At 45.7% G+C, this 19,755-nt stretch overlaps 1 protein-coding gene across 1 annotated transcript in view; it reads left to right on the forward strand.

Annotated features, from left to right (window-relative positions):
* The window catches only part of PPL (periplakin), an 86,248-nt gene that overhangs the window by 44,055 nt on the left and 22,438 nt on the right, over positions 1–19,755 (forward strand). The window contains exons 4-10 of the mRNA XM_070955322.1: positions 416–536; positions 2,648–2,773; positions 5,980–6,021; positions 9,274–9,435; positions 11,295–11,402; positions 12,156–12,251; positions 14,997–15,119. Coding sequence (XP_070811423.1) covers positions 416–536; positions 2,648–2,773; positions 5,980–6,021; positions 9,274–9,435; positions 11,295–11,402; positions 12,156–12,251; positions 14,997–15,119 — 778 coding nt within the window. The remainder of the gene's footprint in view (positions 1–415; positions 537–2,647; positions 2,774–5,979; positions 6,022–9,273; positions 9,436–11,294; positions 11,403–12,155; positions 12,252–14,996; positions 15,120–19,755) is intronic.

The raw sequence follows: 19,755 nt of genomic DNA on the forward strand, positions 1-19,755 counted from the left end.
CTCTTCTATCAGGGCCCATGGAAATTGAAGCTTCTGAAGGGGGCAAGTGAGGGAGAAGTCTCCAGTTTGGGCAAAATTCAGTATTACAACGGAGTGGGTGTAAGAAGTTTGAAACTCTTGTCCAAGTGTCATTGTAGGAGAAGGGGTGGCAGAACCTGGGGTTGAAGTCAAAGGAGGAAGCAGCCTAGAATCTCTATGTAGTCACAAATGGATTAAATCAAACTCCTCATGAATTCTGTTGACCCTTATCTAGCCAAACCAGGGCTAATTATTAATTGTGTAGAGTCCTGTGCATAGGCATGAGTAGTAGTAGTACATCAGTTTAACTGGACCTTCATGTATGGTCCTAATCTTTTGTGCCTGACAGTCAGGGAAAAAAAAAGCAGATGAGAATTCTTGGTTTTCTTTTCTTCAGTATCCGGCAATTAAAGGAAAGAGTCAACAACTTGCGAGGGAAACATGATCAGATATACAATTTCACCCCACATGAAGTTGAACCCGAGGTCAACTGGTCTTCAACAATTGAAGAGAAGCAGGTAGGCCTTCTCTGAATCAGGAAATATTGATGTGCTTTCCTTTGGTTGCCTCCCTTTGTTCTGAGATATGGGCTGGGAGCAGGGGTGAAATGCTACCGGTTCACACTGGTTCGGATGAATCGGTAGTTAAAAAATGCTACAGGTTCATGCGAACCGGTATTTCCGACGATCAGCTGTGCCGCATGATTTATATTCACTAGAAAGCAAGAAATTCTGCTTTCTAGTGAATCTAAATCGCGCGGCATAGCTGATCTCTACTTACCTTCTTAAGCCTCCTTTTTCTGTGTGAAGCGTGCATTTGGTGCGCGCTGTGCATGCATGCACATGCAGAGTACATTTGGCACGCACTGTGCATGCGTGTACAGTGTGCATTTGGTGTGCACTGCATATTTATACATGCGTGCAGTGCGCATTTGGCACACACCACACAAACTAATTTTTTGCAGCTCCTTGAAATGGTCTTCTGAAAATGGGTGGCAAATAGTCGTGACTCCTTCCCCATTTTCAGCACTCATCGTAACAAAGGTGTAAGAGTTGTGGAGCAGCGGAGAACATAGCTTCTGTCATTTTCAAAATTGCAGCAGCCTTTGTATGGACCACTGGGGGGGTGGGGGTACTTTCTGTTAAGTCCTTCTCCCAAGGCTTCTCGTTTATTTTTTAATAGAAATCATAATCAGTAGATCCAACCATACTTGTATGGTGGAATGTAGTCTGGGGTGGTAGGAGGGAGGGGCTCCTTCCCAGAGGATGAAGAGACAGCAGAGCTTGGAATGTCTGGTAGGCAGGAAGAGAGCAAGGTTGGATTGGACCCTCCCTAGCAGTTCAGAGAGCATATCTAATAGTTATACAGATAATTGCAGATAATTGCTTTAGTCTGAATCTTTAGATTCTGTCTGTAGGCAAATTACTCAGAAGCAACTCCATGTGCTGTTCTTGATTCTACGGGCCTGACAATAGAATAGAATAGAATGGAATGGAATGGACTGAACTAGAATAGAATAGAATAGAATAGAATGGAATGGAATGGAATGGAATGGAATGGAATGGAGTGGAGTGAAATGGAATGGAATGGAATGGAATGGACTGAACTAGAATAGAATAGAATGGAATGGAATGGAGTGGAGTGGAGTGAAATGGAATGGAATGGAATGGAATGGAATGGAATGGAATGGAGTGGAATGGAATGGAATGGACTGAACTAGAATAGAATAGAATAGAATGGAATGGAATGGAGTGGAGTGGAGTGGAGTGGAGTGGAGTGGAGTGGAGTGGAGTGGAGTGGAGTGGAATGGAATGGAGTGGACTGAACTAGAAGAGAAGAGAAGAGAAGAGAAGAGAAGAGAAGAGAAGAGAAGAGGAGAATAGAATAGAATAGAATAGAATAGAATAGAATAGAATAGAATAGAATAGAATAGAATAGAATAGAATAGAATAGAATTCTTTCTTGGCCAAGTGTGATTGGACACACAAGGAATTTGTCTTTGGTGCACACGCTCTTGGTGTACATAAAAGAAAAGATACATTCGTCAAGAATCATAAGGTACAACACTTAATGATAGTCTTAGGCAACAAATAAGCAATCGAATCCTATTAGGAAACAGTCAATATAAAATTTAAGGATATCAGCAACAAGGTTACAGTCATACAGTCATAAGTGGGAGGAGATGGGTGATAAGGAAGGTTCTTCTGAGCATGAGATGCTACTGTTTTTGCTAAGTGGTACCTGGATTTTTTATGTGCCTGGGCCAGTGGTGGGATCCTACCGATTTAATAACTGGTTCAGTGATTGCGCGCTTCGCGCTATGCGTACATACATGCACAATTGAATGAAACATCACCTTCCGTGTTAGTGCTAGGGAATTAAAACAGCTGAGGCATGGCAATCCGCTCTGCCGCACTAATCAGCTGTGAAGATATAGGTAAGTAAAGTGCAGGGGCGGGTGGGCGGGCCCAGCTGATAGTCGGAATGAACCAGTTCGCTTCCAGCTGATTGTCGGAGCTACCGGTTTGCCCAAACTGGTCCAAACCAGTAGAATCCCACCCCTGGCCCAGGCTCCTGGGACTATGGGAAATGATGCCCTTATCTCCTTTCCTGTGCTTTCTTTCCCAAGGAAATCTTGAACAACAGAGGCTTCGGCACAGACCTGCCATCAGTCAACGGTCAGGTAGAAGAGCACAACATCTTCCACAATGAGGTGATGGCTATTGGACCGCATATCAACAAAGAAGGTGAAAAGGTATCCCTCCTGTTTCTTGGGTCTTTGATAAAATGGGGAGTGGAAGAGAAGCAACGGCAGAATGTCTATGCTGCAAGAGAAATCCAGCAATGTGCAACTTTGGTGGCATAGTGGTTAGAAGGCAGTATTGCAGGCAAACTCTGCCCACTGCCAGGAGTTCAATCCTGATTAGCTCAAGGTTGACTCAGCGTTCCATCCTTCCGAGATCGGTAAAATGAGGACCCAGATTGTTGGGGACAATATGTGGACATTGTAAACTGCCCAGAGAGTGCTATAAAGCACTGTGGGGCGGTATATAAGTCTGAGTGCTGTTACTATTATGGGGAAGCTGTTCCTGTTGAATGTGTGTCTGCAGTGCATCATCTGAAGGTACAGGAACCACTGCATTCAATAGTTTTCCTAAAGAGTGATTAAAACAAACTTTTCAAGCTTATTTAATTTCTGTGATTTTATATGTATTTTTGATTGATTGATTGATTGATTGATTGACTGACTGAGTCATTCATTCATTCATTCATCAATTCATTCATTCATCAATTCATTCATCAGTTCATTCATTCATTCATTCATCAATTCATCCATCCATCCATTCATTCTATATGGCCGGCCATACAGCTAGTAAATGACTCTGACTGGCCATACAAATAATGCGTTTGAATAGAGATTCCAGAAGTGATATTTTGTCTTCTCAACCTCAAATCCTCTTCTTTTCTACATTGGCGACCTGGTACTTTCTAGGGGTTTGAAATTTTATTTCCATCAGCCTTAACCAATAAGGAGGTAGTGGCAAGGTTTGTGGGAATTGTAGTCCAAAAGACCTCGGCGGGGCCAAGTTCCTTTATCCCCCGGCTGCTGGTTATATTGCTGTCTTCTGCAACAGGCACCCCAGAGGTACCCTGTTTCCCCCAAAACAAGGCATCCCCTGATAATAAGCCCAATCAGGCTTTTGAGCGCATGGCAATAAGGCCAAGCGCTTATTTCAGGGTTCAAAAAAATAGAAGACAGGGTCTTATTTTCTGGGAAACATGGTATTAAATTCATAATGCCCACAGAGCTTTGAATACCCATGTAGCTGTGGAAAACCTTGCAGGTTGTTGTGAAATGAATGTGTATAATTGTCTCCTTGGAGAAACTTATTTAAAGATGTCACACCTGGGAAATAGATGGGATCAAGGTGTAACTCATTATTAGCACATTTTTTATAAACATGTGATTATTCTCGAGCATTCCGTAGATGCTGCCTATCTGGTAGGCATGAAGGATCGGTGTAGAGCAGTGTTTCTCAATCTTGACCATGCTGGCTGGGGAATTTTGGGAGTTGAAGTCCACACATCTTAAAATGGCTGAGGTTGAGATACACTGGGGTAGAGACTAAGGAACATGAAGATAGGGATTATTACCTAGGGTTGTGATGGCGAACCTATGGCATGCTTGCCCTCTCTGTGGGCACATGTGCCGTCACCAGATGTTCTTCTGGTTTCTGGCGTGCTGGTCAGCTGGTTTTTGCGGGTGTTGGAGTGCTGGAAAATGGCCCAAACCAGGCAATTCTTTTGACCATTTTCAGGCTGTTTTCCGGGCCTTTTTCCAGGCCGTTTTCCAGGCCAAAAACAGCCTGAAAAATGGCCTGAAAATCGGCCTGAAAATGGCTCCCAAAACGCCCAAAAATAGGCATGCATGCGCCAGTCTTTGGGTTTCCGGCAATCCGGCGCGGTCACACGCACACATGCACTCGCATCCACGCATGTTCCGGTTTAGGCACTCGATGCCGAAAAGGTTCGCCATCACTGACCTAGGGGGTGAAAGGGGCTGAAATATTTTTTGAGTCCGGAATAACAAGATAACATTCAAAAGCAGCTCAGGCAGACAACTTCCTAATTCACAGGAGTATAAGCAGGCACGGAACAATCAGACATTCAAGGTTCTGTTTGTTCTAGCCAATCTTAGTTAAAGTAGTTCTCCTTTTTGTGTGGAATTGTTTTCCTGGTTTGCTTTACATGAAGGAGCCAACAGTCATGTACGTTCATCTACTTGGCGGCCTCCTCCAGATACATTAAGAGTTAAAATTCTAAGAAATTCCTGTATACTCTAGGCAGGAATTTGGGGATTTATCACATCAACTGGGCACCTAACTATGGAGGCTCTAATAAAATGGCTGTCAGGGTTCCAAGTAACATACCCAGAGCCTGACTCAGGCCATTTTGAGACTTCAGTGCTGACACACTGAAGGAGAGGGAAGGGAAGGTGGGGGGTGTACAGAGAGTTGGGGTGTTGTAGTCAAAACAAAATACTTTCTCTTGGGAACCAAGGACATTCCTGCAGGTGCTCGGAAGGAGGGGACTGGGGTCACCTAGCAACCGGGCAGAATTCTGATTGGACCATGTGACCAATTGTTTTGAGAAAGTGACAAACTTTTACTTTAAATTACTGTATTTTTCGGAGTATAAAACACACCTTTTCCCCTTCACCTTTAGATGCATCTTATACACAAAATGTAGCCCTGCCCACCCACTGGCCCCCACCCTTTGGTTTCTGCCTCACAGCAGTTACCTCCTTGCAGCAAACAGCAAGAAAAAACAGCTCCTTTCAGCTTCAGCACAGCCTAATTATCACAAGTTGATTGGATCGGCCTCCTGACTCTCAGCTGTTTTGCTCTCAGCTGTTTTGCAGGGTCCTCTGCTGTTTGCTACAAGGAGGTAAATTGCTGGAGCAGATTTTTTTTTTTCCTTGTGCGAATCAAGCTATGCTGAAAACGAAAATGAAAGTAAAGCAGGCTGTTTGCTGTTTGCTGCAACAAGGCAAAATTGCTCAGAGGCAGATTTCTTTTTCTTCTTTTCCTCACCAAAAAAGGTAGGTGCGTCTTATAGTCCGGTGCACCTTATACTCAGAAAAATACGGTATGTGAAAACCGTGGGAAGGATCAGAGTCGGTTTTCACCAGCCTGTGCCAATATGACATATTCAATAAACCTATTCTTTGAGGAAATTGCCTGGCTCAGCGTTTTCTTTGCTGTGGGTATGTTACTTGGAATCCTGACATTAAACCAACTCTCCTTCAGCGGGTCAGCACTGAAGTCTCAAAATGGCCTCAGTCAGGCCCAGCTTCAGGGTTGACAATGGCTAGATGCTTAACTGTGATGCAATTACGATAAAAGTATGGCCTTGCTGGTCTATTTTCTTTTGAGATTGGTCTTTTCTTTTTGTTTCCAGGAGTATACAAGTGAGCTTCAGATGAAGTACCAGAAACTGCTGGTAAGACATTTTTTCCCCCCTAAACAGATTTGTGTAATTATGGTACATCTAAGCAAATCAGGGATGAAATAAAAAAACATGCCTAGGGCAGAAGACACGGAGAAGAAGATGCATTGTTTAGTAACCGCCAAGGAATAAAATTATTGGGAGAAAACAGTAGTGGGGTTGCTCCCGGTTCGCACCGATTTGCAAGAACTGGTAGTAAAAATTTGCAGTAGTTCGGAGAACCAGTAATAACATTGGCTGGCCATGCCCCCGAACCGGTCCCCGGCCCGGTCACCGCTCGCTTACCCCGCCCACCTCATCAGAAGCTTTTTTTTTTTTTAACTTTTAAAAGCATTTTTTCTACAACCTCTTCGGCTGAAAAAATGCTTTTAAAAGTAAAAAAAAAAAGCCTCTGATGATCGCACGGCTCAGCTGTAATCATCAGAGGCTTTTAAAAGCATTTTTTAATGCAACCTCTTCGGCCTACTCACATCTGGAATATAAAAAATAAAACTTAACAGTGTTGATCATGGGATTTGGCAGTTCAGATTCTTGTATTCTGGGGCAGGGGTGTCAAACTCAAGGCCTGGGGGCCGGATCCAGCCCACAGGATGTTTAGATCTGGCCCGTGGGGCTGCCCTGGAAGCAAAGGACTGGCCCGCATTGCCTCTGCCAGCAAAAACAGAGGCTGGGAGGGCCACACACGGCCCTCGCAAAGTCCGTTTTCACTGGCACAGGGTTGCAGGAGGCCGTTGCAGGCGAAAACGGAGCTTGGGAGCCCGTTTTCACTGGCAGAGCACTCGGGCCCCCACAGGCGCCCCCGACACAAGTGACATCGAAACTGGCCACGCCAGTGGTGTGTTGCCCCTGGTTCAGTCCAGTTCTTGCAAACTGGTAGTGAAACCGGCGGGAGGCTCTGCCCGTACGTCTGGACGTCACTATGGACAATCTGTGCATGCGCAGAAGCGAACTGGTAGTAAAGGTAAGTAGAACCCACTCCTGGGCCACGCCTACCCTGGCCACGCCCCCTCTGCCCCCCCCGAGGTCAAACACAACCCTGATGTGGCTCTCATGAAGTCGAGTTTGACACCCCTGTTCTAGGGAATAGAGTAGATGAGAAGAATGACAACAATGGGCCATAAAACAACTTTCTGCAACCGTGTTTTATTTTATTTTATTTCGAATTTATATACCGCACCTTCTCCCAAGGGACTCAGGGCGGTGTACAGCCAGATAAAAACATACAATACAAACATTAAACAATTAAAAGAATATATATTAATTTGGCCCCAGTTTAAAATGACAAACCAATTAAAAATTAAAAATATTTAAAAACATGTTAAGCCAGCCCGGCTTGCTGGAAAAAGAAAGTTTTAAGGGCACGGCGGAAGGCACCGAGGTCTTGGATTCTCCTTATCTCTGGGGGCAGCTGGTTCCATAGGGTAGGTGCCCCCACAGAGAAGGCCCTCCCCCTGGGGGTCACCAGCCTACATTGTTTGGCTGATGGCACCCCGAGGAGGCCCTCTCTGTGGGAGCGCACCGGTCGGTGGGAGGTTGTCAGTAGCAGCAGGCGGTCTCGAAGATAACTAGGTCCTATGCCATGGAGCGCTTTAAAGGTGGTAACCAACACCTTGAAGCGCACCCGGAAGACCACTGGGAGCCAGTGCAGCTCGCACAGGAGCGGTGTTATGTGGGAGCGCCATGCAGCTCTTGTAATTACCCGCGCGGCCGCATTCTGGACCAGTTGGAACTTCCGGGTGCTCTTCAAGGGGAGTGTAATTTTCAGAATTCTCAGATTTGGAGTCCATCGTATCAAAACTGGTGAGATACTAGTGAGGAGAAGGTTGCCATAAACCCTTCTGCATGGAGCAGAGACTTTAAGCATACGGTGAAAATAATTCAGGCTTTGTTGAATGTAGGATATATAGCCAATAAGGATCAGCCAAGAAAGTTTGACCCAAAGCCATTTTAGGAAGCTATTCACTTATGGGAGAAGACCCAGAAGTGCTTTTCCAAAAGTCAACTGGACTTTCTTGGGGTTTTTTTTTCCTTGAAAATGATTTGCTTCTTGTCCAAGAAGCTTCTTCAGTTCTGAACAACGGAAGAAGCTTCTTGGATGAGAAGCAAAACATTTTCAAAGAAAAGAAAAAACAAGGAAGTCTGGTTGCTTTTTGGAAAAGCATCTTTAGGACAATCGTGACCTGGATGATTGAGAATCTCTCACATCTGGAAGGCAGCAGGTCATGCAGCTGCTCCAAGATACAAAGGAGGAATTGTTGTTACAGATTAACAAAGTTGGAAGGGACCTTATAGGTCATCTAGTCCAACCCCCCCTACCCTACACCATTTCTGACAGATGACAGTCTGATCTTTTCTTGAAAGCCTCCAGTGATGAAGCTCCCACAACTTCTGAATGTTTATTGGGGAAGAATTATTTTGTTGTGCTTGCTGAATATTATTTTTTTATTGCAGTTCCTAATATGACCTCAGTTGGGGTGGGGGGACAGAGGGGTTTGCATAAATTGGACTCCTCAATAAGGAATCAGCTCTAAAATTCCTGGATTTTGCCTTCTGGAGAAAGAGATGGCTTGAAAACTGTATCAACTGGCTCATGGAGATTATAGGAGTTAGCTTTCAACTGAGACCAGAGGTCTACCTATTAGGAATAAACCCGGGGGGGGGGAATAAGGAAAATAGACTGGTACCTTTTTATTCATATTACCACTGCAGCTAGAATTGCATATGCACAATTTTGGAAAGAGAAAGAAGTACCATGGGACCAGGTGATTATTAATAAAATTTTGTGGTGTGCAGAATGTGATAGACTAACATATATTCTTAAAGATAGACATGAATCAATATTTAACCAAAGCTGGGATAAATGGTATAAATGGATAGAAGTAAAAATGATATGAGGTAGATGTTAGGAAAGCATATAGCACAGATTTGAAAACAATAAGCTAAATATATATAAGGTGATATTAGATACAAGAAGACTAATAAGTGCAAGATGAAATATGATAAATTTAATTGAAGCTATAGTATGATGATATGTAATGTCACTTAGGAATTGTATATATATGGGGGTTGAATCAACCTCAAATGTATGTATGTAATTTTGTTTTGTTATTGTCCTCTTTCTGTTATTGTCTTTTGTTTTTAGTTTAAATTAAAAAAAAAACTGTATCAAAAAAGCACTTTTTTTTCTGGAGCTGTTTTTCCCACCTCATCTTTCAAACCTTGGCCAAACGCTTTTTCTGCTTGCAGTCGGAATCCCAACGAAGGCAGGAGAACCTGAATTTATTGCAAGATTTTATGCAGCGCTGCACCAATAAGCTCTACTGGCTAGATCAGCAGGCTAAAGACAGGTTGCAGTTTGACTGGAGTGACCAAAACCTCGATTACCTGAGCCGCCGTCGCCAGTATGAAGTGAGTCTTACTCCTGACAACCTCTTTCTCCAAAAAAAAAAAAAAAGCACAGGAGGACAGTTAGATGTCAAACGTTGAAGTCTGCAGAAAAATAACTCTGGATAATAATTGGAACCTAAGTTGAATATTTAAAAGAGGCAGATAGGGCTTTTTCTTCCAGCTGTTAGAGGCAAGGAGGCTCAAGCAATAGTTATATATATTTCAAATTAAATTGCATGTTAGGCTTGCAAAGGCCACTGTAACTTTGAATGGTCGCTAAAATAAAATAGAATATAATAGAATTGAGTAGACTAGAGTAGAGTAGAGTAGAGTAGAGTAGAGTAGAGTAGAGTAGAGTAGAGTAGAGTAGAGTAGTACCCATAAACGCTCATGAGATAACCTTAAAATATTTTTGTAAGGTATAATACCAGTATAATAATTAGATTAGAATAGAATAGAATAGAATAGAATAGAATAGAATAGAATAGAATAGAATAGAATAGAATAGAATAGAATCTGGAAGGGACCTTGGAGGTCTTCTAGTCCAGCCCCCTACTCAAGCAGGAGAACCTATACCATCTCAGATAAATGACTGTCTAATTTCTTCTTAAAAACCTCCAGTGATGGAGCATCCATGATTTCTGAAGGCAAACTGATCCACTGGTTAATTGTCCTCCCTGTTAGGAAGTTTCTCCTTAATTCCAGGTTGCTTCACCATTGTTTCTTGCCCTGCCCTCCGGTGCTTTGGAGAATAATATGACCCCCCCCCCTCTTTGTGGCAGCCCCTCAAAAGGATGGTTGTAAACCAAGGAGGAGTAGCTGTATGCTTTGGTGCAGATGAAATTCAACATTGGAGGAAGCTGACCGGAACTTCCATCTGAAAGTTTTCAAAGCATTGAGCAAACAGAGCTTACTGTAACAAGCTTTCTAGAAAGAGATTCTGTATAGGGCAGTGATGGCTAACCTTTTTGCCATCATATGCCAGGAAGGGGGGCGGGGGAGGGTCACACATGTGCATGCCCACGCCTATAATTCTATGCACCCCACCTGTGCATGCACGTGCGACCCCCCACCCCCACCCCCACCCACTCCTGGCACGTGATAGACCAGTAGGCCCGTTTTTCTTTCTCACCTGGCTCCAAATCCTCTCTATGCATCTGGGGAGGGCGAAAACAGCCTTCCCCACCCCCTCGGAGGCCCAAAACGGCCCGTTTCCCAACTTTCAGTTGGACAGGAAGTGACCTTTTTTGCTGTCCCCAGCCTCCAGAGACTCCTAGAGACCCCAGAAGGCCCGAAAATCAGCTGGCCAGTGCACGCATGTGCGCTGGAGCTGAGCTGGCGTGCCAGGCAACATGGTTCCGCATGCCACCTGTGGCACACATGCCATAGGTTCGCCATCACGAGTATAGGGAATTCCAGTGAAACCCGATCCATGTTATTTGATTGAAGATGGCTTTCCTTCAACGATGGATGTCCCAAAGGGAACAGTGGCTATTCTGTGGTCTAGGAAATTCACCTGCATACATGTCCCAAAAGTGCTTTTCCAAAAGGCAAGTTGGATTTCTTGTTTCTTTTCCTTGAAAACACTTTGCTTCTCATCTAAGATGAAATCCGAGGTAAAGAAGTGAACTGAACTGAAGCAAAACATTTTCAAGGAAAAAAAAAACCCAAGAAAGTCCACTTGCCTTTCGGAAAAGCATCTTTGGGACAACTGTGACCTGGATGATTGAGGATCTCCATAGACAATCTGCATAAATGTTCTTTTATTCTCTCTCTCTCATCCCCTCCCTTTAACTCAGCTTGGAAGTAGACCAAGCCACCTGCAACTGGAGTGATTCCATTCTGCTTCTCTGTTTCCTTATTCCTTCCCTTTTCTTTAGAATTTCATCAATAGGAAATTGGAAGACAAGGAGGCGGCCATCAACAAACTGCACGAAGATGGCAATAAACTTCTGTCTGACAATCATCCTGGGAAGATCGCCATTGAGGTAAGCTTGATTTGAAGATGGCCACATTAGAAAAGTTGGCTCACTCAGATTAACAGAGTTGGAAGGGACCTTGTAGGTCATCCAGTCCAACACCCCCGCCCAAATTTCTGACAGAAGGAAGTCCAGTCTCTTCTTGAAAGCCTCCAGTGATGAAGCTCCCACAACTTCCGAAGGCAACTTCTGTGCCACTGGTTGATTGCTCTCACTGTCAGAAAATTTCTCCTTATTTCCAGGTTGAATCTCTCCTTGTTCAGTTTCCATCCATTATTCCTTGTCTGGCCTTCGGGTGCTTTGGAAAACAGCTTGGTCCCCTTCCTCCTCTCTGTGGCAGCCCCTCAGATATTGGAAGACTGCTATCCTGTCTCCCCTGGTCCTTCTCTTCACCAGACTAGCCATGCCCAGTTCCTGCAACCGTCCATCATATGCTTTAGCCTCCAGTCCCTTAATCATCCTGGTTGCTCTCCTCTGCAGTTTTTCTAGATTCTCAACATCTTTTTTGTAGTGTGGTGACCAAAACTGGATGCAGTACTCTAGGTGTGATCTTACTAAAGCTTTGTAGAGTGGTATTAGTACCTCACTTGATCTGGATTGTATCCCTCTGTTAATGCAATTTAGGATTGCTTTGGCTTTTTTGGCTGCCGCTGCAGCCAAGTTGTTTCAATGTAGGTGGGTTCTCATTGTCTCCCAGCTCCTGTCTTATTTTGGGGGCATTGATGATTATTGTCCTGAGGTCCACTCTCCATTCATCTGCAGGCTCACATTGAGGCCGTCCATGCTGACTGGAAAGAATATCTCAACCTGCTCATCTGTGAGGAGAGCCACCTGAAGTTCATGGAGGACTATCATCAGGTACCGCTTTGAAGCCAAGGATTTATCAGGGAAATTTGCAGCAAGATTGTACCTCTTTCCGGGGGGGTGGGGGGGTGGGGGTGGTGTCTACCAAAACCAACTAGGCTGGAAGTTGACTCTAAAACAAGAGAGGTATCTTCTAACTTTCCTGAAGACAAGAAGCCAGTTTTAGGAAACATACCTGATGGCATCGGCTCCCAGGATTTCCAACTTTTTCAGGCTAAAATTTGCACTTGACCTGAACAGAGGAATGAGGGGTGCTCTTCAAAAATGGATGAATGAGGCAAGGATAAGAAACAGGGGTGGGCTTCAAAACTTTTAGCAAGGGGTTCTCTGCCCGGTTGCTGGGTGGGCGTGGCCATGGTGGGCGTGGCCTAGTCAGCCTCCTGTACCATGGTGGGGGAGTTGTTTTAGCCCTCCCCAAGCTCCGGAGGCTTTCCTCGAGCCTCTGGGAGGGTGAAAACAGCCTCCGATGTCCAGAGGCCCTCTGGAGGCAGAAACGGGCCAGTTTCTGGCCTTCCTGAACTTCCGGTAGGCCTGTTTTTCACCCTCCTTGAGCCTCCGTGCATGCCCTGCACTTACCTGCATCCAAAACGGGCCGCGTGGGGACTCCTGGGAGGGGCAGGGAGGGGCAGGGGTGGGTGGGGTCAGCCAGGAGTGGGATTTGGGGGTTCTCCGAACTGCACAGAATCTTAGCTAGAGGTTCTCCCGAACCACTGCGAACTAGCCCACCCCTATAAGAAGCTACGATTGGTTACATTAAAATGGACATAGGGCATCTGGTTCCTTTCCCCAGTCACACATTTAACAATTATCCTGTTGTATTTACAATGACAGCTGGGGAAAACCTTTGGAAGATCAAGGTTTTGAGGCCTCCATCTGATCTTCCAATCACAATCTCCTTCCATTAGAAAAAGTGCATTTGGGTGCCTAGGTGCGCACAGGAAGTAGGAGAACATTTCCAGGCGTGCCCTCACTTTGGGGCTGTTCTTCCTACCCAGCAAAACCAAACCTGCTTTGTCTCCTTTGTAAGGGAGGGACAGGGAGGAGGCCACCTCCGATCCCGCTAGCAAACAAGCCCGACAGACAGTTTGTCTAGTGCAGCTTTGCATGAAGGTTGCCGAGGCTGGTCAGGTGGTGCAGCTGGACTTGTTCGCAGAGGAAACAGCTGAAAGAGCTGGTGGGAAAACAATCTTGTCAGACAAGTTCTTCTCCTAACCTCTCTTGGGCTGTCAGAGATGAAGCAAGCAACCCTCTGCATTTGGAAGCTGGTTTAGCAGAAGACCTTCCTGGTCCATAAAAACGTCTGCGCTAGTCTCAAGAATTCATTCGGTCCATTTTGTTCCCAGGACTGGGTTTCCCGTTGGGTAGCCGGTCTTCAACGTTGTCGTCTCTCTGTCCTTAGCCAGAGGAAGATGCCTCCTCCACGTTGTCTAAGAACAAAAGGCTCACCTGCAATCATGGGGACCGCTTTCAAGTCATGTTTTAATAGGCAAGGGTGTGGCTTCGCCCTGAGGCCAATCGCAGGAATGGCATGGCAAGACTTTGGAAGGCTTGCATAGAACTGAGATGGAATTTTTACAATTTCTTTCACGGGGAGTGAGGGGAAGGGATAGCTGCACATGCTGATTGTTTAATGTAAGTGAATTGTATTCAAAGGTGAGAGAGGGAGGGAGGAGAAGGAAGGAAGGAAGGAAGGAAGGAAGGAAGGAAGGAAGGAAGGAAGGAAGGAAGGAAGGAAGGAAAATCACAGGAGCATCCACAGGATGTAGGGAAAAGAAGGAAGGAAGGAAGGAAGGAAGGAAGGAAGGAAGGAAGGAAGGAAGGAAGGAAGGAAGGAAGGAAGGAAGGAAGGAAGAAAGAAAGAAAGAAAGAAAGAAAGAAAGAAAGAAAGAAAGAAAGAAAGAAAGAAAGAAAGAAAGAAAGAAAGAAAGAAATCCCAGGAGCAACTACAGGGTGTATCAGTAAAGTCAATATGATGGTCTTGAGCAAAATTCTGCTAAGGGCCAGGGGTCCTCTTTTTGCTTTTTGCCATCTTTCCTTCATTTCTCTTCCTTTTTCTTCCTTTCCCTCTTTTTTCTTCTTTTCTCCTCTCCCTCCCCCCCCTTCCTTCCTTCCTTCCTTCCTTCCTTCCTTCCTTCCTTCCTTCCTCCCTCCCTCCCTCCCTCCCTCCCTCTCTTCCTCCCATCTCCTCTTCCCTCCCCTCCCCTCTCTTTTCCGTCAATAACAGAATAATGGATAGGACCTTGGAGGTCTTCTCATCCAGCCTCACTGCTTGGCCATTTCAGGCAAATGGCTTCCAATCTCTTCTTAAAAATCTCCAGTAATGGAGCACCCCTAACTTCTGAAGGCAACTTCTGTTCCACTGGTTGATTGTGCTCACTGTCAGGGCATTTCTCCTTAGTTCTAGGTTAGATCTCTCCTTCCATCTCTTCTCTTCTTCTCTTCTCTTCTCTTCTCTTCTCTTCTCTTCTCTTCTCTTCTCTTCTCTTCTCTTCTCTTCTCTTCTCTTCTCTTCTCTTCTCTTCTCTTCTCCTCCCCTCCCCTCTCCTCCCCTCCCCTCCCCTCCCCTCCCCTCCTCTCCTCTCCTCCTTTCCTTTCCCTTCCCTTCCCTTCCCTTCCCTCCCATGTTTATCTGCCCTTCCCACATTTTCAGTGATGCTACCTTCTCACCTCTTCCCTCTCAAAAATGACTTGTGATCAGAAGGAAGGGAGGGTTTGACTTTTTCTTCTCTCTCCTTGTAGTTCCAAAAAGATGCCAAGGATGCGCAGGAACTTCTCAGAAAAGTAGACACAGATCTGGACCAGAAATATAGCCCAGATTTCAAAGACCGGTACCAGATCGAATCTTTGTTGCATGACCTGGAGGCAAGTATTTCGAAAGAGAATGCGAAGCTATTATTTTGACCAGCTTGGTTTAGTTGGAGGTCAGTGGGAGGAAGGAGAATATCTGGATTGCACACGGCGCCATCGTGCCTCAAAATTTTCTTTGTTGATCAAAACATAATATAAAATACAAAAATACAAAAGAAAATAATGAGAGAATAAGGGAGGGAGAAGGGGGAAAGTATAAGGTAGAGAGGAAAGAAAGAGAAAAGGCATTGGCTTCCAATTCCTTTTGGTGCAGTTGAATAAGGTAATAGCATGACATCAACTTTTTACTTTTATATAGTAACAAACACTAGCCATTTCTACACTAACAAACCTACCTAATCAGCAAAACCCCAAATCAATGTTTCATTTCACATGGCACCATCAAGTAGGGTGGTAACCCCTGGTGTATGTGGAGGGCGGGCAGGTGGAGCATAAAGCTACTACTGTCATCCGTCCCACTTAAGTTCATTAGCAAAGAAAGATTCCTGGCCATCATTTTCCCAGAGTATACTTCACTGAAAGCAAAACTTGGTTAGCAATGTAGCCAAGATGAATCTGCCGGTTTGGCGCACAAATAATACAATTAACTTTTCCTTTCTCCCTTGGCCAACCCTGTTATCAGTCAATGTCCAATTAGAAGTTCTCGTGTTGTTTAGGTCAAGGGGTCATCAACCTTTTGGATCTCAGGGACCACTAAATTCATAATTTTAAATCCCATGGACCACTCATATGATCTGCCTAATGACCGGCTGGGTGGGCATGGCAACGTGGTCATGTGGCTGGGTGGGCGTAGCCAATTCGATGTCACTCATGTCGAGGGGCGCCTCACGGGCCTCTACTTGCCCCTCCCCTCCCAGCCACTCCACTCCTTGCCTCCCCGCCCAGGCTCCTTAGGGCCCCAACAGGAAGCAGTTGTTGGAGCTAAGCAGCCACCACGAGAAAGAGTTGGCAAAACAGCTCAGTTCAAATTGGATCTGACCGAGAAGGAGGCTCAGAAGAAGCATCTCATTGAAGACTACGCGCATAGGCTTTCCAAGCAGAGGGAAGACCTGCGGGAGTGCAAGACCAGGTACCGGCGCTTGGAGGCTCAGCGAGCTGAGATGGTCAGCCAGTTCCAGGCCATGATACAATCCCACTGGAACGAGTTCCTCCGGCTCTTCGCCACCAGCAGCACTTACCTCCAGCCTTCGCCCAAAGCCCCACACCAGGAGGCTGAAGCAGATCCCAAGTCAGAATTTCTGCCCCCCTCTGACCCACACAAAAAGACTCCGAAGGGGAGACTCTCTGCAGCAACACACACTTTCTTTGCACGTATCCAGCCCAGGTTCTGCGGACCACCAAAATTTTTTCACGGACCACCAGTTGGTGACCACTGGTTTAGGTAACGGATCCTCGGTTCGCGCCTTCTCCATCTCAGCATTCCTTTGGGTGACCTGGGGCTGGATTGGTGCATCTCATTGTTCAGGCTTCCCTTGTCCTCCCCATTCCAACCTCTCTCCCACCCCCCACCCCACCGTTGCTAATGTCAGCCTGACAGGATGCGATGCCAAGCTAGCAGAACGGCAGCCATGGCAACTATCACAGCAAGCCATGAACTACGCGCTCCCCCCATTGGTTCTGACTTACCGACCTACCTATCATATATAAATATGGTAAATAAATAAAATAAATAGGTACGCATTGAGCAGAATCCATGTGGAAAAAGTGGAATGAAACAATAACCGTTTGAGGGGAGCGGTTCTGCTCCATGGGTTCCAAGCCACCAAGAATCTACATGATACGTTGAATTATGAGTTGTCTAGCGTGCAAGCCATTTTTGAATCCATCCTTTTTTATTATTATTATTATTCTGGAAGATTTGAATCATCCTAACCAAGTTATGCAGAAATCAAGACATCACTCCATTCAATTTGTCCCTCCAGCAACTAAGCCAAGGAAAATTTGCTACCCTGCTTAAGAGAAATGTCTTCTCTGAAGTCGAGTCTAAGTCACTATCTCCCGGTTATTGATATACTCAAGACTTAAGCACTACAACACACTCAGGGGTGGGCTTCAAAAATTTTAGGAAGGGGTTATCTGCCCGGTTGCTGGGTGGGCGTGGCCATGGTGGGTGTGGCCTAGTCGGCGTCCTGCACCATGGCAGGGAGGAACGTTTTTGTTCTCCCCAGGCTCCTGAGCTTTTCTTGAGCCTCTGGGAGGGCAAAAACGGCCTCCCCAGGCTCCGGAGGGCCATTTTTCACCCTCCCTGAGCCTCCACGTTTGCCCTGCACTTACCTGCATCCAAAATGGGCCGCGTGGGGACTCCTGGGAGGGGAGGGGCAGGGTGGGCAGGGCCAGCCAGGAGTGGGTTCTGGGGGTTCTCCAAACTGCACAGAATCTTAGCTAGAGGTTCTCCCGAACCCCTGCAAACCCCCAGCAGCCCACCCCTGAACACACTCCTCTTTGACCAATGTAGAAATGGTCCATGCTGGACCAAGGTGTGATGGCCTTGTGGTCCAAGCCATCACAAAGAAGATGGTCAAAACAGGTTCTTCCTTTGCTCTAGAACCCAACAATGGATAAAAGTTACAAGAGAGCAGAGTCTGACTTCATGATGGGTCTTCCTAAGAGGAAGAACAGTCGGACAATGGATTTTTTTTCCCCCAACAAGATGATATCACTATCACTAGAAGATGGAACTCCATTGGTTGAGGGTGCTTGGCTTAGATTCCTGCTTTAAGCAAACTGTGGTAGCTTCCAATTTTAGGATTTGGGGATCTCGAGGGCAAATCCAGCTTGGATTTATCATTAATTTTCATTTTTAATTCTTATAATTATAATAATTATTGCATTATGTTCATTTCTTAGTTCTGATTTTATGGTACATACATGTTGAGATGCCTAGAATTGCTGGCCTAAAATTGGAGAGTTTTTTCTGAGATGAACCATACACACTTTTTAATCTCCTTCCTTGGTGGACCCATTCTGGAGATCCTCAGCAAAGTACAACCCCTTCTACTTTGTTCACAAAAGGTGTGGCAAGCAGACAAAACTTCACAATGCCTCCCACCAACTTCCTATCAATCACAGTCGTGTGACAAATGCAGGGAATAATTATCTTCTTCCCACTTTGCTTTTCAGCAGAAATTGTGATCTACGGAGAGATCTGCCTGATAGGCAAATTCCTTGGGCTCTTCCCAATGACTTCTGCTGAGATGTGCTTGAGGGAGCTGCAATGGCTTTAGTTCCCACACAGTGCTGAGTCCTGATGGAGGGCTGTCACCATCAGGGAAGCAGAAAAGAAAGGAACCACATTGTACCAGATCAACCACAAATTATAATAATGGATATAATATGGAATTACACCTCAGCATTCTGGGTCAACCTGTCTGGCCCTGGTGTTCTTCCTGGCCTAAATTATAGGAAGGAAGTTGGAGTAGGCAGGAGTGGAGTTTACTTTGGAACTCACTTAGTTCTAGGGGACACAGGTGATTTAGTGGTTAAGATGTTGGGTTGTTGACCGGAAGGTTGGCTGTTCAAGACCCAAGCACCATTGATGGGATGAGCTCCCGTCCTTGCCTCAGCTCCTGCCAACCTAGCATTTGAAAGCATGAAATGCAAGTAGATAGATAGGTATCAGTTTGGTGTGGGAAAGTAACAACGTTCGCTGCACCTTTGGCGAATCGTCATGCTGGTCTCATAACCACCAAAGAGTCTTTGGACAATGCTGGCTCTTTTGGCTAGGAAACAGAGATGAGCACTGCCCCCTAGAGTCAGATATGACAGGGGAAATCTTTACCTTTAGCAATAGCATTTAGACATATACCGCTTCACAGTGTTTTACAGCCCTCTCTAAGCGATTTACAAGGGACACAGTATCTCAGTGGCTAAGACGCTGAGCTTGTTGATTGAAAGGTTGGCAGTTCAGCGGTTCGAATCCCTAGTGCCGCGTAACAGGGTGAGCTCCCGTTACTTGTCCCAGCTTCTGCCAATCTAGCAGTTCAAAAGCAAGTAAAAAATGCAAGTAGGAAAATAGGGACCACCTTTGGTGGGAAGGGAACAGCGTTCCGTGCACCTTTGGTGTTGAGTCATGCCGGCCACATGACCACGGAGACGTCTTCGGACAGCACTGGCTCTTCGCCTTTGAAACGGAGATGAGCACCGCCCCCTAGAGTCAGGAACAGCTAGCACATATGTATGAGGGGAACCTTTACCTTTACTAAGCGGTTTACAGACTCAGCCTCTTGCTCCCCCAACAATCTGGGCCCTAGTTTTACCCACCTCGGAAGGATGGAAAGCCGGGTCAACCTTGAGCCTGGTGAGATTTGAACTGCCAAATTGCAGGCAGCCGGCAGTCAGCAGAAGTAGCCTGCAGTACTGTGCCACCGCGGCTCATTTAATTCTAGTTCTGAAGTCCCTGGCTTCAGAATGATTTAATTCTACGATAAATCATTTGCATCAACTTATTTGGTGGGTCTTCGAACTGGATAGGTCAGTAGATTGCACAACCATGGCATCTCCCCACTCCTGGGGTCAAAAGTCTACATAAAGTTTGGGCTTGGGTCAAACCAAGCTTGGATGTGTCACTATCTCTGCCTTGCTCTAGTTGTTCAGTCTCAATCTTTCCCTTCCTGGCGACTCTAGAATCTTT

This window comes from Pituophis catenifer, unplaced genomic scaffold (genome assembly GCF_029215685.1).
Source record: "Pituophis catenifer annectens isolate HBS135680 unplaced genomic scaffold, rPitCat1.0.hap2 SCAF_16, whole genome shotgun sequence".
NCBI lineage: Eukaryota > Metazoa > Chordata > Lepidosauria > Squamata > Colubridae > Pituophis > Pituophis catenifer.